Source organism: Heterocephalus glaber, unplaced genomic scaffold (genome assembly GCF_053883595.1).
Source record: "Heterocephalus glaber isolate CG9 unplaced genomic scaffold, H.glaber_assembly_v1.0 deba00000546, whole genome shotgun sequence".
NCBI lineage: Eukaryota > Metazoa > Chordata > Mammalia > Rodentia > Bathyergidae > Heterocephalus > Heterocephalus glaber.
The window spans coordinates 31,598,602-31,613,282 of record NW_028258147.1 but is presented as its reverse complement, the minus strand read 5'-3'; the positions used below and the strand labels follow the sequence as shown (position 1 = coordinate 31,613,282).

At 33.0% G+C, this 14,681-nt stretch overlaps 1 protein-coding gene across 3 annotated transcripts in view; it reads left to right on the top strand.

Annotated features, from left to right (window-relative positions):
* Window positions 1–14,681, top strand: part of Casd1 (CAS1 domain sialic acid O acetyltransferase 1) — a 45,072-nt gene that overhangs the window by 21,121 nt on the left and 9,270 nt on the right. For 2 of the 3 annotated variants that reach the window (XM_021242843.2, XM_004862694.3), the window contains 6 exons: window positions 111–325; window positions 3,656–4,078; window positions 5,304–5,393; window positions 10,415–10,534; window positions 11,457–11,613; window positions 13,036–13,115. In XM_021242843.2, the coding sequence (XP_021098502.2) occupies window positions 111–325; window positions 3,656–4,078; window positions 5,304–5,393; window positions 10,415–10,534; window positions 11,457–11,613; window positions 13,036–13,115 (1,085 nt within the window). The remainder of the gene's footprint in view (window positions 1–110; window positions 326–3,655; window positions 4,079–5,303; window positions 5,394–10,414; window positions 10,535–11,456; window positions 11,614–13,035; window positions 13,116–14,681) is intronic. The other variant, XM_087204714.1, reaches the window with a different exon arrangement.

Sequence of the window (14,681 nt, the reverse complement as noted above, 5' to 3'; positions counted from 1 at the left end):
ACAAAAAAAGAGAAGAAAATATAAAATATTGATCAACTAATTTACATGATCACAATTCTTACAAATAGAAGTTTTAAAAATATATTTTAAAAAATGTGTTTCATGTACAGATCCTGTTTATGAAGATCTATTAAGTGAAAATAGGAAAATGATCACTAATGAGAAGATAGATGCTTACAATGAAGCTGCAGTCAGTATTTTGAATAGTAGCACCAGAAATTCTAAGTCAAATGTTAAGATGTTCAGTGTTTCCAAATTAATTGCTCAAGAAACCATCATGGAATCTTTGGATGGCTTACATCTTCCTGAATCAAGCAGAGAAACTGTAAGAATTCTTAAGTCATACAACATGATTATAGTCACTCATAGTTATTCTGTCTAAGGATACATCATCTGGAAATAATTTTATTTTCTGTTATCTAGCTGAGCATAAAAGTGAGAGTTTGGTATACTTTAAGAGAAAAAAGAGAAGATGGGAAATGAAACTTCATTTAGTGAGGACTAGCCACTATTAATCTATCTTCTTTCATAAGAAACATAAGTCTTTTGCAAACTCATGTTTGAAAACTGCTTTATATTCTCTTTGCTTTAAATTTACAATATTAAATTTTGATTGAATGTGGTGAAACATGCCTGTAATCCCAGCACTCTGGGAAGCTGAGGCAAGAGGATTGCAAATTTGAGCCCTGCCTAGGCAATTTAGCAACTTAGTGAGACTTTGGCTCAAAATGACAAAAGGGCTGGGGGTGTAGGTCAATGCAGATGCTTCTAGGTTTAATCCCCAGTACTGACTGTCCCCCCAAAAAGATTAAACTTTAGTGAACCGCAGATTTTTTAGTATATGAAGTGATTTTTTATTTCCTTATAGCTCTGCATTATTTAAGGCATGGAGTAGATACTGAACAAATTCATGTTGGCTGATGGAAAAGAATTATGTGTAAAAGAGACTTGCATAATTATAAATTTTCCCATACAGTAGAACAGATTATGGTTGGTTTGGTGTTTTGTTGTTTTTTTCTTGTAAGTAATGGCTCTTAACTTTTTTTTTTCTTCTTTTTTTTTTATTAAATTCTTTTATTGGTACATTGTAGGTATACAACACAATTACATTTCTCACTGGGAATTGTACCTTTACATAGTGCATCTTGGTTCTTATTTTTTCCCCATTCCTAGCCCTCCCTTCACCCCCTCCACCCTTCCCTATTTACAAAGACTTTATTTCCATTTTTTCCATTTCTCAGCATTTATCCTTTCCCTTCTTTCTTTCCCCTGCCCCTCCCACTACTCCTACCCCTTTGGACCTTTTCTTCCTATTTTACATTATCGATTATTCATTCTAATCATTGGTACATTTTAGGTATACAATATAATGACATTCATCATTGGAAATTTGCACCTTTACATAGTCTCTCTTGGTTCTTATTTTTCACCCTTGCCCAGCCCTCCCTTCAACCCCTCCATTCCTCCCTATTTACAAAGATTTTGTTCCTATTTTTCCATTTTCTCATATTAATCCCATTCCCTTCTATCCTTTCCCCTAGCCCTCCCACTTCCTTCCCCTTTGCCCCTTTTCTTCCTATTTCACATTGCCTGTCATACATTTTAGTCCCCATTTACACTTTCAGTTTTTCACACCGGAGAAACTATTCAGTATCTATACATGTGTGTCCTATTTATTTCACTTAAGAGTATCGCCTCAATGTGCATCCACTTAGCTATGAATGTCTCTAATTTCTCCTTTTTTATGGCTGAGTAGTACTCCAGTTTATAAAAAAAACACATTTTCTTGATCCAGTCTCCAGTTGATGGGCACTTGGGCTGTTTCCAAGTTTTAGCTATCACAAACTGTGCTGCTATGAACATGGGCGCACATCTATCACTGTGGTATGATTCTTTTAATTCTTTGGGGAAGATCCCCAGCAGTGGAATAGCGGGGTCAAATGGGACTTCCAGTCTTGGTTCTTTGAGGTATCTCCATACTGATTTCCACAGTGGTTGTACCAGTCTACACTCCCACCAGCAGTGGAGCAGGGTTCCTCTTTCCCCAGAGCCCCACCAGCATTTGTTATTGGTTGATTTCATGATAGCAGCCATTCTTTCTGGAGTGAAGTGGAATCTCAGCATTGTTTTCATTTGCATCTCTCGAATGACCAGTGATGTTGAACATTTTTTCATGTATTTCTTTGCTATTTCTACTTCTTTGTCTGAGAAATGTCTGTTCATTTCAGATGCCCATTTTCAGATTGGGTCTTTAAATTTGGGAGGTCTGATCTTTTTAAGTTCTTTATAGATTCGAGATAGTAGACCTTTGTCTGAGAAAGAGCAGTTGAAGATTTTTTCCCACGTTGTGGGTTGTCTCTTCACACTGCTGGTGGTTTCTCTTGCTGTGCAGAAGCTTTTTAATAAGAAGAGATCCCACTTGTTGATGGTTTGTGCTAGTTCATGGGCAACTGAGGTTTTGTTCATAAAATCTTTTCCTACACCAATGTCTTCAAGGGTTCTACCTAACCTCTGTTCCAACTGGTTCAGAGTTTCTATTTTAATATTTAGATCTTTAATCCATTTTGATTTTAGTTTAGTGCATGGTGAGAGATACAGGGCTAGTTTTAATCTTTGGCAAGGGCTCTTAACTTTTTTGATGGTCAGATAAGCCCTTTGGGTATGTGATTAAAAAAAAAAAAGGTTGTGTTTGGGTATGTGATTTTAAAAAAAAAAAAAGTGATTCTGTTACCTTCCTGCAGAAAAATCACATATTCACGTGTACACATGGTCCTCCATGAATTCATGTTAGGGGCTTTATGGATTTCTTGGAATTTGGTTAAGAACCTTGTGGTGGAATTTGTAGGCAAAGATCTGCAAGAGTTCCAGACACAGAATTTCCTGACATCTCAGAGCTAAAAGGATGAGATTTTTCTAAACATTGGAATACTTGAGTACCTAGTGGCCATCAGAACTAGAGTTTGAAACTTCAACTAGACAGAATCTTGACAGCTTGCTTAGAACAATTTTATTAAAGTCAAATCATGTTGAAGATTCCAAATTTTATTTAGCTTTAGAAATCTTAAAACTGTACAATCCTACATGGTCTGTATAAGCTATAACCTAAATGAAATGCATAGCAAAAATATTGTTAGCTAAGAGTTAATAATTTTGTAATAGAAGTTATTATACATTCTTTGATCACATCTGAAGATTGAGACTATATCTAAAGTATCCTGGTATGTTCTCTTTTGAGAGAGATGTCCTTGATATGTCAATTTTTTCTTTTTTAACCAATGGACATAATCCATTAGCTGCCATAAAATCCTATTTTGATTCGTTTCCTTTCATTTTTTGTTTTGTTTTGCTTTGTTTTGTTTTCCTTAAAGAACAGAACCATATCAGAGTGCATTCCAAGTAGTAGTAGTATTGTTTATTGGGTCACCTTATAAAAATGAGTTTATTATAGATGATAGCCCTAGAACTTTAAAACACCCTGAACTAGCTATTATAGATTGAAAGAATACCATATTTTGATGAGCGTTTGGGAAATCTTTGCAAGAAGTACAAAAGCATTTTGGTTTCAGTGTCAAAAACTCAGCAAATTCACAGGAGAAAATCGAATGTGAAATACATCAGTGAAAGATAATAACCAAATAACTTGATTTGTTCGCAGAGTGCAATGATTCTTATGAACGTGTATTGCAATAAGATTTTGAAGCCCATAGATGGTTCCTGTTGTCAACCTCGGCCTCCTCTTACTCTCATACAGAAGCTAGCTGCTTGTTTTTTCACTTTCTCTATTATTGGATATATAATTTTTTATATAATTCATCGTAATCCTCATCGGAAGAATAAGCCATGTAGTGATTTGGAAAGTGGAGAGGAAAAGAAAAATATTATCAATATCTCCTTGTCTCCATTAGAAATACTTTTACAGTCTTTCTGCAAACTTGGCCTGATTATGGCGTATTTCTATATGTGTGACCGTGCAAATCTGTTTATGAAGGAAAACAAATTTTATACACATTCATCTTTCTTTATTCCAATTATCTACATCTTGGTTTTGGGAGTATTTTACAATGAAAATACTAAAGAGGTAAGAATCATTTCCTTTTTAATTCATGTTATCCTTTTTGTCTCATTACAGAGTCTAAGTTAAAAAAGTATCATTTGTGCCAGAATATACAACCATATAAATAGACTAAATAGACAAAGATGGAGGAAACTTATAATTACACTTCACTTAGTAGCTTTTTTTTGTTTGTTTGGTTTTTTTTTGGTACCAGGGATCAAACTCGGGACCTTGCGCTTGCGAGGCAGGTGGTGGCACCACTGAGCTAAATCCCTGGCCCACTTAGTAGCTTCTTAACAGTTAACGTTTTTGGTACTGGGGATCGAACTCGGGTCCTTGCACTTGCTCAGCAGACAGCAAAACCACTGAGCTAAATCCCCAGCCCCAACAGTTACTTTTTATTGAAACTGGAGGAAATATAAAGGGTTGAGTGAAAAAGTTGTTGAAAAGTTGGAAAGTTTTACCTGTGGAAAAGATCTCATAACTTTTAAGGATGGAGAAAGTGAAAGCACTCTTGATTTTATAGTGATCTTCAAGTATTATATACTATTTATTATCTTTTATAAAATAAAACTCATTATATGTGTATTCACAAACATATTTTATATTTAAATATTTAGCAGACATAAACATACAAATTAGAACTTACACAGTGATGTGACTACCACTTTTAGTATTCTGAATTTCCTAAAATAGAATTGCTGTCATTGCTCAGTATATTTGTATAAATTGTTTTCATGGTATGAGTTATTCAGATTAATTCTATTGTAAAAATAACTCTCATAAGAGGATGATTAATCAGTTCTTCATCTCCAGTGAGAGTATGCTAGGGAAAATGAACTTTAACACGAGTCTTTTCTGTCGATAAAGTGTAAGAGAAATATAAGATCGTTTTAAACTCTGAAAGTGTAAAATTTTGTCAAGGAAAATTATAGAATGTCATTTTTAGAAATGTACTCAAATCTGTCATAGTTTAAATGATATTTAATATAAAACCATAAATATCAACTTAAATATTAAAAATCCATTTAGTTTATAGTTGTTTTTCAAATGTGTGCTATATTTAAAATTGTTTTATTGTATCTTTTAAAGTGACAACTTTTAACTGTCTCCCCTTACCACCAGGATTTCTTTGACAGAAGCATTAGCTTTATATATTTATATATTCTAAGAAAAATTTTAACATACTTAATATGTGCTGTTCAAATAGTTGATGAACTTTAAAACAGATTCTGGTTCCTTTATGCAGACTAAAGTGTTAAATAGAGAACAAACAGATGAATGGAAAGGTTGGATGCAACTTGTGATTTTAATTTATCACATCTCTGGAGCAAGTACAGTGAGTATTATAAATTTAAATTCAGAAAAAATAGGAAATAATGCCACTTTAATTTTTTTTATGGGCACTGGCTTTTTTAAAATTTTATATTCTCTACTAATTAGAGACTCTTCTTATTTCCCACCCAATCTTTCTGACTTCTCAACCCTTTGAGACTCTGTCATTTTAAAACAAATTGAAATTGCTTTTAAAAAGATGTCAATAATTGATTTGTATTTACTTAATGATAATATAGTAGAACTAGCTGATATCTAAAGGTGTTATTTAATGTCATCTTGTTGAACAGCTAATTTACAGTTACCAGAAACTTTGTAGATTTAGAATGATTTAGAATAGACAGGTTATTAAAAGAAATCAAATTAGATTATTATATTTTATATTTTACCCTTCACTATACTTTAGGAAGTTTAATCAATTATTTTTATATTTTTAAAGTTTAAAAAACAGAACTGGGCTGGGGATTTAGCTCAGTGGCACTGCGCCTGCCTCGCAAGCACAAGGTCCTGAGTTCAATCCCCGGTACCAAAAAACAAAATAAAACAAAAACTTAGAACTATCTTGCCCCTGTGTTGAGAAAAATCTAGGTACAGACTGACTGTCGTGGATCATGAGGTGTGTGCAGCACTTGCTATTTCTTCCTCTGTGCTGCAGAGGAATCTGTTTTTGGTCACCCAGTACCTTCTGTACCTAGTCTGTTTTTCTTCTCCTTACGTGTCTTAAAAGGCAGGACTTTCATGATCTGTGGCTATCATGGGTATGGCAGAATTAGAAAAAAATGCATTCATTCTGAGATGTAATTTTTAGCTATATTAGAGGTAAAACTTTTTTTTTTTTTGGTCTGGGGATCGAACTTAGGACCTTGCACTTGCAAGGGAGGCACAGTGCCATTGAGCTAAATCCCTGGCCCTATAGGTAAAACTTCTGTAAAATAGGTTTTTAAAAGTTAGGAGATTCATAATTTGGAAGCAACCAAACTGTTCTATTGCTTTATTTGCTTATATAAAACACACATCTATAAACTGTTTTGGAATCAGTGATAAACTCAGATAAGAGAGGAGTGCCCAGAAAAGAGTATTTTGAAAATTCCATAGTATCAATTAAGAAGATAAATCATGTATTACTGGGTTTTTCCTGTTATCTCTGCAATTTTGTAAACAATACTATTCTTCATTATCTCTTATTTTCAAAAGTTGTTAGGGATTTTACAGATAGTTTGTTTCAAAGGCAGAAGACAAAGGTGTAATGTGTAATTTTTTCTGGAACTAATGGCAGTGATATGTGTATTTGTGGCAGCAGTGAAATCTCAGCTGAAGGGGTGCTACTTTGAGTAGTTATGGTTGAGCTAAGACAGTAAGGTTCGAAAAGGGCGATGGAGGTAGTAACACGTAATTTAGAAGCCTCAGAATTTGTAGAATAGTTTTAGAGATTCTTTGGAAGTAAATAAAGATGAATATTGAATCCTAGAAATATTGCTGAACATGAATAAAGACTGATTCAATTTTCGGGGAAAAAACTTTTACTTTAAGAAAATGCCATTTAGAGCCCTAAGTAATTACTGACATATTAAAGGGTGATACTACTATTTTAAAAATTAGGTAGAAAAACAATGATATATTAGGTTATTCAATGCAATGATTCCAGAAAGGATTCAGATCATAAAACAGTGAAGCCAATTTAGTGTTCTATTTTAGTCATTTACCAACCTAGCATTCTAATTTTTTTAACCTAACATTATAATATAGCTTCTTCTTTTTTTTTTTTTTTTTAAAGACAAGATCTTCCTATGTAGTTCAAACTGGCCTTAAACTCACTATGTAGCCCAGACTGGCCTTGAATTGGCAGTGATCCTCTGCCTCTGGCTCCAAAGTGCTGGAATTAGTGTGCCACCACACCTAGCCTAATATATCTTCTTAGTCTACATTTCAATACATTCTAATGTACAATTTTTTGAAAATCCTTGTTCTACAAGAACATACTTTTCATTAACAGATCATTTGTAATGATTAACATATCCCTGTTGTGTTATACAGGATTTTGTGGATAAAAATTACCTGTCTCTATATTGGCAAAATATGATTAGTATAGGTTATAACATATTTGGAACATGATTTTTCGATAGTTGAGAGATTTTACCAACCATTACCTAATCTTAATGATTTGAATAATATATTTCAAGCTTTTAGTTGTACCATGTTTTTATGCTAAAAGAGCAACTATATCAGAAATTCCAGAGAATTATTAAAATAACCAAGATGGCCTGGCAGATTTCAATTATAAATATAAAGATTCTTTTAGAATGTATATAAAATACAGTTAAAGTGCTGTGAATTTAGGATAGAGCAACAAGTTTAGTATATACAGAAGATGATTTTGTGTTCCATTGTAGTTATTAGTTGTTTTTAGTTTAGTTTTGCTTTTTATTTTGAAAATTTTATGAAGAGACCTGAATGAAAGGCTGTGAAGGAAAATTTGGGGGACTAGAAAATGAATAGAACTAGAAGTCAGCCTATTTACCAAATAAATGAAGTTAGAATTCAAAATATATTTTAATATGAAAACTTTATTATAAATCTAATGAAAGGAAAAAGAAAACTAGTTTGGGTTAAAAGAGACAGAAGAGATGACAACTAAGTGCAATATGTGATCTTTGATTAAACATTCCTAGATCAAAAAAATAAAGGATATTACGAGGATAATAGAAATTTATGGATTATAGAGTAAATACTACCATATTCGTGTTAAACTGCTTGGGCATAATAATGATAATTTAGTCATGTCAGAAACTATCTTGTCTTCCTAGGAGATTCCGAGTGACATATGTAGAGTGTTGTCTTATGTTCTACAATACACTATACATTTTCAGCATGGTATATAGTTATTTATTGTACAACTTTTCTGTTGATTTAAAATACCTCAATACTAAAAGTTAGAGATGATAGTACGTAACATTTAATAGAACAGCATTGGCGGGAATTTGAAAATTGTGATACTATTTAATTCAGTTTAAGTGAATTGTATTTACTGTTTCAATTTAATAATCAACCCAGCTTTGTAATCCAAGCCCTAATCTCAAAGGGACTTGTAAGCATGTTTTATGGAGAGTGATTAAAGTAATTGGGAATGGTTAACATAGGCGGGACACCTGTTTTCAGATACTTGTAGAACTACTAGAGAGATTTGAGAATGATTTAATTCCAGCATGTGAATGTGGAGCTAGACTCTCCACTGTAGTAGCCAGTTGCTACATTTGGCTTTTGAGCATTTGAAGTATAGCTAGTTAGAACCGAGAGATGCTGTATAAGTGAAATACCCCAGGTTTAGTATGATTAATTCTAATAAATTCATTCTAAGTTTAAAAAACCTTCATATTAAAAAGAATGTAAAACATCTATTTAACTGTTGAAATGATAGTCTAGATATATTGAGATAAATAAAATATATGTAATAAAATTTGTTTCCTCTGTTTCTTTTAATTTTTAAATGCTCTGATAGCCACATATGATGTTACCTTTATGACTCACATTTTATTTCTTTTTTTTTTTTGGTACCGGGGATCAAACTCAGGTCCTTGCGCTTGTGCAGCAGGCGGCGAAACCACTGAGCTAAATCCCCGGCCCTCACATTTTATTTCTATTAGTACTGTTCCGGAGAGTTGAGGTTGGTAGCTTTTACATATGGTTAGATTTCAACTTTTCATGAAAAAGAACTTTAGCAGTTAATGACTATCTGATAATGGAGTGCATTTTGTTGGGAATCTGTATCTTCTGCTGTTAAAAAGTGATTTGACAGGGCCGGGGATTTAGCTCAGTGGTTTTGCCGCCTGCTGTGCAAACACAAGGACCCGGGTTCAATCCCTGGTGCCAAAAAAAAAAAAAAAGTGATTTGACAAATTCAGGAAAGGGATATTTTAGATTTCATTCATGCATGAAGACAGAGTTCCTTTAAGTTCTGAGATTTCAGTACTACATTTCCCACCTTCATCTCTGTGATTCTAATGTTACATATTCACTGAAAATAGTGAGAAAAGACATTTATAAAAAAAGTATAATGAAAGGTAATAAAAAACTATACATTTGAAATATAGATTTTTGATGCTATAAGAAGAGAGAAAGGAGAAATTACTTTCATCTGATAGTAAAATTGGGGTTTTGAACTGGGCTATGAAGGACAATAGGATTTGAATAAACACAGAGAAAGAACCTTTTGGGGCTGCATGAACTGGTAAACAAAAGATAATTGGCAAGGAAGCACATGAAGGACCACTGTAAGAGATAGAGAATCTGTAGGTTTGATTAGATAGAGGCTGTTTGGCAAAATTTATGACCTATTACAAGTTCAGGGTTTTGTTTTCTCCCAGCATAAATATTGTCCCTCAAAAAAGAAAGATGTTCCAACATGCGTGCTAAAGATGCATACAGTCAAAGGCTTATAAAATCTTATTTAACCAGCTATTTGAGAGTCTGAGACCGGAGGATCACAAATCCAAGCCCAGCCTCGGCAAGTTAGCTACTTAGACGTTGTCTCAGAATTATGAATGAATGAATGAATGAATGAACAAATGGCCAGCCAGCGGGACAGAGTGGGTATGTAGCTCAAGGCTGCAGCATCTGGGTGTGAGTTCAAGTTTGGGGGCGGGGGAGGGGCTATTTAAGGTGTTTGCTTGATTCTTGTATCCTGCAAAAACTTAAATGGGAAAGATACATTAACCTAAAGTGACTACATCCATGAACAGTGTTAATGCTGGATTAATGCACTGACGAGCCTTTTAAGGATCACATTAAAAAGCAGTATACCGGATATGTTAATGGAGATGGTAAATATCCACCTAAACAATCAGTCATTGGTGGACAGGTGGAATGACAGTGTTCTAAGATTACAAGGATTACAGGATGCCCAACTTTTGAGAATAAATCTTTTCACTGAGCTAATACCAAATGAAAATGACAATTGATGTATTTGTTATGGTATTAAAGATATAGTTTATGCTATTATGTATTTAACCTATTTATTTTTGTCAACAGTTTTTGCCTGTGTACATGCACGTTAGAGTTCTGGTTGCTGCATATCTGTTTCAGACAGGGTATGGACATTTCTCATACTTTTGGATCAAGGGAGACTTTGGAATTCATAGAGTATGTCAGGTAGGAATATATACCATTATTTCATTTTTCTTGCAATCCAACATGCCTCTGCCAAACCTAAATTTGGCCATTATGAAACCATGAATAATTTGAATTGATGAACTAGCACTTCAAAATTGTATTTCTGTGTTTAGTAAACTGAGATACGTAATTTATTAGTGATGGGAGGGAAATATAATTTAGGTGCATATATTGTTAAAGTACTGATGCACAAGGAACACTTTAGTGATTCACTTTAGTGTTGTAGAAATGTACAGTTACTTGGGATTGTTATAATATTTTACTTTATTCTCCCTGAGGATTAATATTTGTTAACTTTCTATGTTGTGTTAAGCAGTTCTAAACACTTTATTTATCTCTGAGTTATCTTCCTTTACGTATGAGGAAACTGAGGTCAGAGAAGTTAAGTAATTTCCCCAAGGTCACAGCACAGCCCTAATGTAAATCTGCTCATATTTTGTGTTCTTAGAATGGCTTCAAACTGATATCTGAAGTAACTGTTACAAAGGTCCCACAGATGTTTTTGAACAATATTATTTTGGTATCTATGGCAACTCTCGGTTTAATGTCAGTGGTGTAAATGAACATCAGATACTCTTTCTTGGGGGTAACCTAATGTCTGCTTATAAACTGTGGCCTTAGGATGGAGGTTTACAATTTTTTCTCTTACATTTAACAGTATGGTAGTTATAGCTAGAGGACAGCTCAGAATGGTACTTTGCTGGGATTTAGTTAATATTGTGATGCATAAATATTTTATATTTAGCTCTTTACAGTGATTCTAGGACAAATATAACTTTAGAGATTAGTAAAATATACTTGTAGTCATTTTTTGAGTCTTAAATGTTAATACTCTCAGAGAAAATCTGTTTGCTTTTCGTAAAACCTGAAATGAAAACCATTTTCTTCTCCTTTTTAATAGGTCTTATTTCGTCTCAATTTCCTAGTAGTGGTGTTATGTATAGTAATGGATCGGCCTTATCAGTTCTATTACTTTGTCCCCTTGGTCACTGTATGGTTTATGGTCATATATGTTACTTTAGCATTGTGGCCACAGATAATCCAAAAAAAAGCAAACGGTAAATATACTATCTTACTAATGTTAATAAACATATTCTTTCAATGTATTAATTTTTTTTGCTGCTAAAGGTTTTTATTAAGAGATGTAGGCAGTTTCAATTTATGTAGTTTTCAATTTGTGTAGTTTTGACGTTTTGAATTTTGTTCTTAGGTATATTTCAAAATGTTATAGCTAAGTCTTTCATGGCAGGAAATAATACATTATAACATTGCAGAATACTAGTTTATATTTATTTTATGTGTTTTTCTTTTTTAAAATTTAAATTTTTCAAAACAATTTCACATTTTTACTAATTGAAACAATTTTCAATCTTCAACAATTTTTCTGTCTTGTACAGAGCCAGAGGTGGATGTAGTTGGAAGAGAGAAAAGAAAGCCAAATGAAGTTTCAGACCCCTGTGTCCTGCTTCAATATTGGCAGTTCTGTTATATTTGATTTCTTATATATATATGTGGCTTTTTACTGAACATTCATTTGCAGAACAGCCTTTTATGTCCAAGTTTTAAAACATTAATTTGTCTCTAGACAACTCTTTAAGCAGTTTTTTATTATTAACCTGTTTTGTATAAGGAACCCAAGTGGCCAAAGGGTTGTTATTTTCAAAGTTTCCATACCCCACTACCATGTTCAGAGAAAGGTTGCAGTCTTATATTAATGCTACAGTCCTTTATTTATTAATGCTTTTTTTCCTCAAGGTCATATCATTTAAATGAAATCTTCCCTTTTTTTGTAAAAACATTTTTTAGTTTTAAGAATGTACCTAGCTTTCAACTAAGTATTGTATATCAAAAATATTTTCCCTTTGGCTTCCACTATTATATCAAATAACTTTTCAGGAAAGAGTTGAGATCTATCCTCTATCAGGGTTCTATGTCTGTGGAAGCCTCTGTAGTAGAATCTCGGTACACAATCCTAGCATATTAATCAAATAATCAAAATGCACAAATTTTGAGCACATAATTTAAAATATGCATATGTTAAGATGTCCTATAGTTAAATCTCATCTATTAGAAAATTTAAACTGTCTTCTTGAAACTTTAAAACAAATTAACAAATTGCCTAGGTTACACATGAGTTTTAGCATTGCACTGAACAGGTTATTCTATATTTTGTTATAACGTTCCGTAATGAATAGGTATAAATAAACCTAAGAGATATTTTTAAACATATTTATAGTACCTGTGCAGCAAGTATGTAGGGTATCAATTATATGTTGTAGCCTCATTCCTAGCAAGAATCCTCTGCTTTTTATTCCTTTTGGCCCATCTGTAATTTATACTACCTGTATATTTTGTGTATCCCTGTAAGAAACCTTAAATTATTTAAGAACTGTTCAGTGTGTAAAAAATGTTAGAGAGTATTTACTGTGTTTTCTTAAATAAATTTATATTGATAGTAAACTAAGTATTTTCTCTCTTAGGAAATTGTTTCTGGCATTTGGGCTTACTATTGAAACTAGCCTTTTTGCTGTTATGCATATGTTTTTTGGCATATTCTCAGGTTTGTACGGTCTTTTCCATTTATATTTTGTAATATTTTAAAGTTCAAATCTATTAAAGTATGTGAGAAGAGTCAGGGGTTTTTTTAGCTTCATTTTAAAAATGAATATAATGAAAGTGTCACTCGGTAGCTGACTATCCAGTGTAGTTCTTTTGAGACCTATCTACTTTTGTTACCACTGTTTTTGTTGTAAAAGCAATTTAAAGCTCTTCCTCTGGCAATTGTTTAAGATCCATTTTGTTTGACTTTGATCAATCAAACATTTATTGAATGCCTCTTATAAGACACTACTCTTAAATGGAGATCAGAATTCTCTTGACAGAATTTGCAACTTTGTGCATTATTCATTGCATCAAACTGTTATTTGATGTTTTTATGACTTTAGAAAGAAAAATTTTGGCAGATAGTAAAACCAACTTAGCTGCAGAGAGGTTTGTATGTGTGTCATATGTTTAATTTAATAAAATTTTGTGTCATTTTCCTACCCCTCACCTTTTATTCCCCTAGTCTGATGGTTGAGAATTTCTGTTATTTTAGCAAGGTTACAATCTGATACCTGCTGGTAAATCTATTAGGCAGACATATTTTTAAGCAGCATATTTATGACAAAATATTTTCATTTGAATGCCCATAGCAGTGGTGGTGAACCTATGGCACGTGTGCTGCAGCGGGCTATTTGTTATCATTGAGAGCTCTAAAAGGTTCGCCATCCCTGGCCGATAGTGTTAACATGCTGTACAGTTTCTCGCATTTGCAACACTGTTTTGTTACATGGCTATCTCAGGTGTAAATGCCCTATAGGTATTTTTATGTGTATGTGTAATTCTGTAAAGCTGTTTTGGGAAGGCTTTTTTATAGTCTGGCTTACTTATATGCAAACTTAGAAGTATTGAAAACATTTCTGCATGACATTCAGGATTTTTTTAGTTGGGCATAAGTAAAATAATAAGAAAATACCAGGTACACGTATAAAGAGGTAACAGCAACAAGTACTTTATAGCTGTTCACTAAAATTTCCCAACACTCTGTAAGCACTTCTGAGGAAAAGAAAAGAAAGCTGAGCAGAAAGTTAATAAAAGGAATAAGATTTCCCCAGCTTTGGGTCAGTGTTGCCCACTGGACAAGAAGAGTGCAGAGTCCAGGCCAACCCACTCTCCTTTCAAAAATGAATATTCATGGGCCAGGAATTTAGCTCAGTGGTTCTGCCACCTGCCTCGCAAGCGCAAGGTCCCAAGTTTGATCCCCAGTATCAAAAAAAAAAAAAAAAAAATCTCACTTCAAAAATGAATGCTCAGTAAAAACAAGCTTATATATCACATAAAAATACATCTTTAATTAGAAATAAAATTTTGAATTGTAAAATGACATATATATGTCATAGATATACTGCATGTAACATCTACAGGATCATATTTATTACACATATTATGTCTATATTCATACTGAGATATATATGTGCACATATTCCAAAGTAGTTTAGATTGCAACTCTTGGTAAGAATCATTCTTCATTTTCTAGGGCATAGATTTTGATGTCTATTTTAATTTGCTATGTGCATTTTAAATT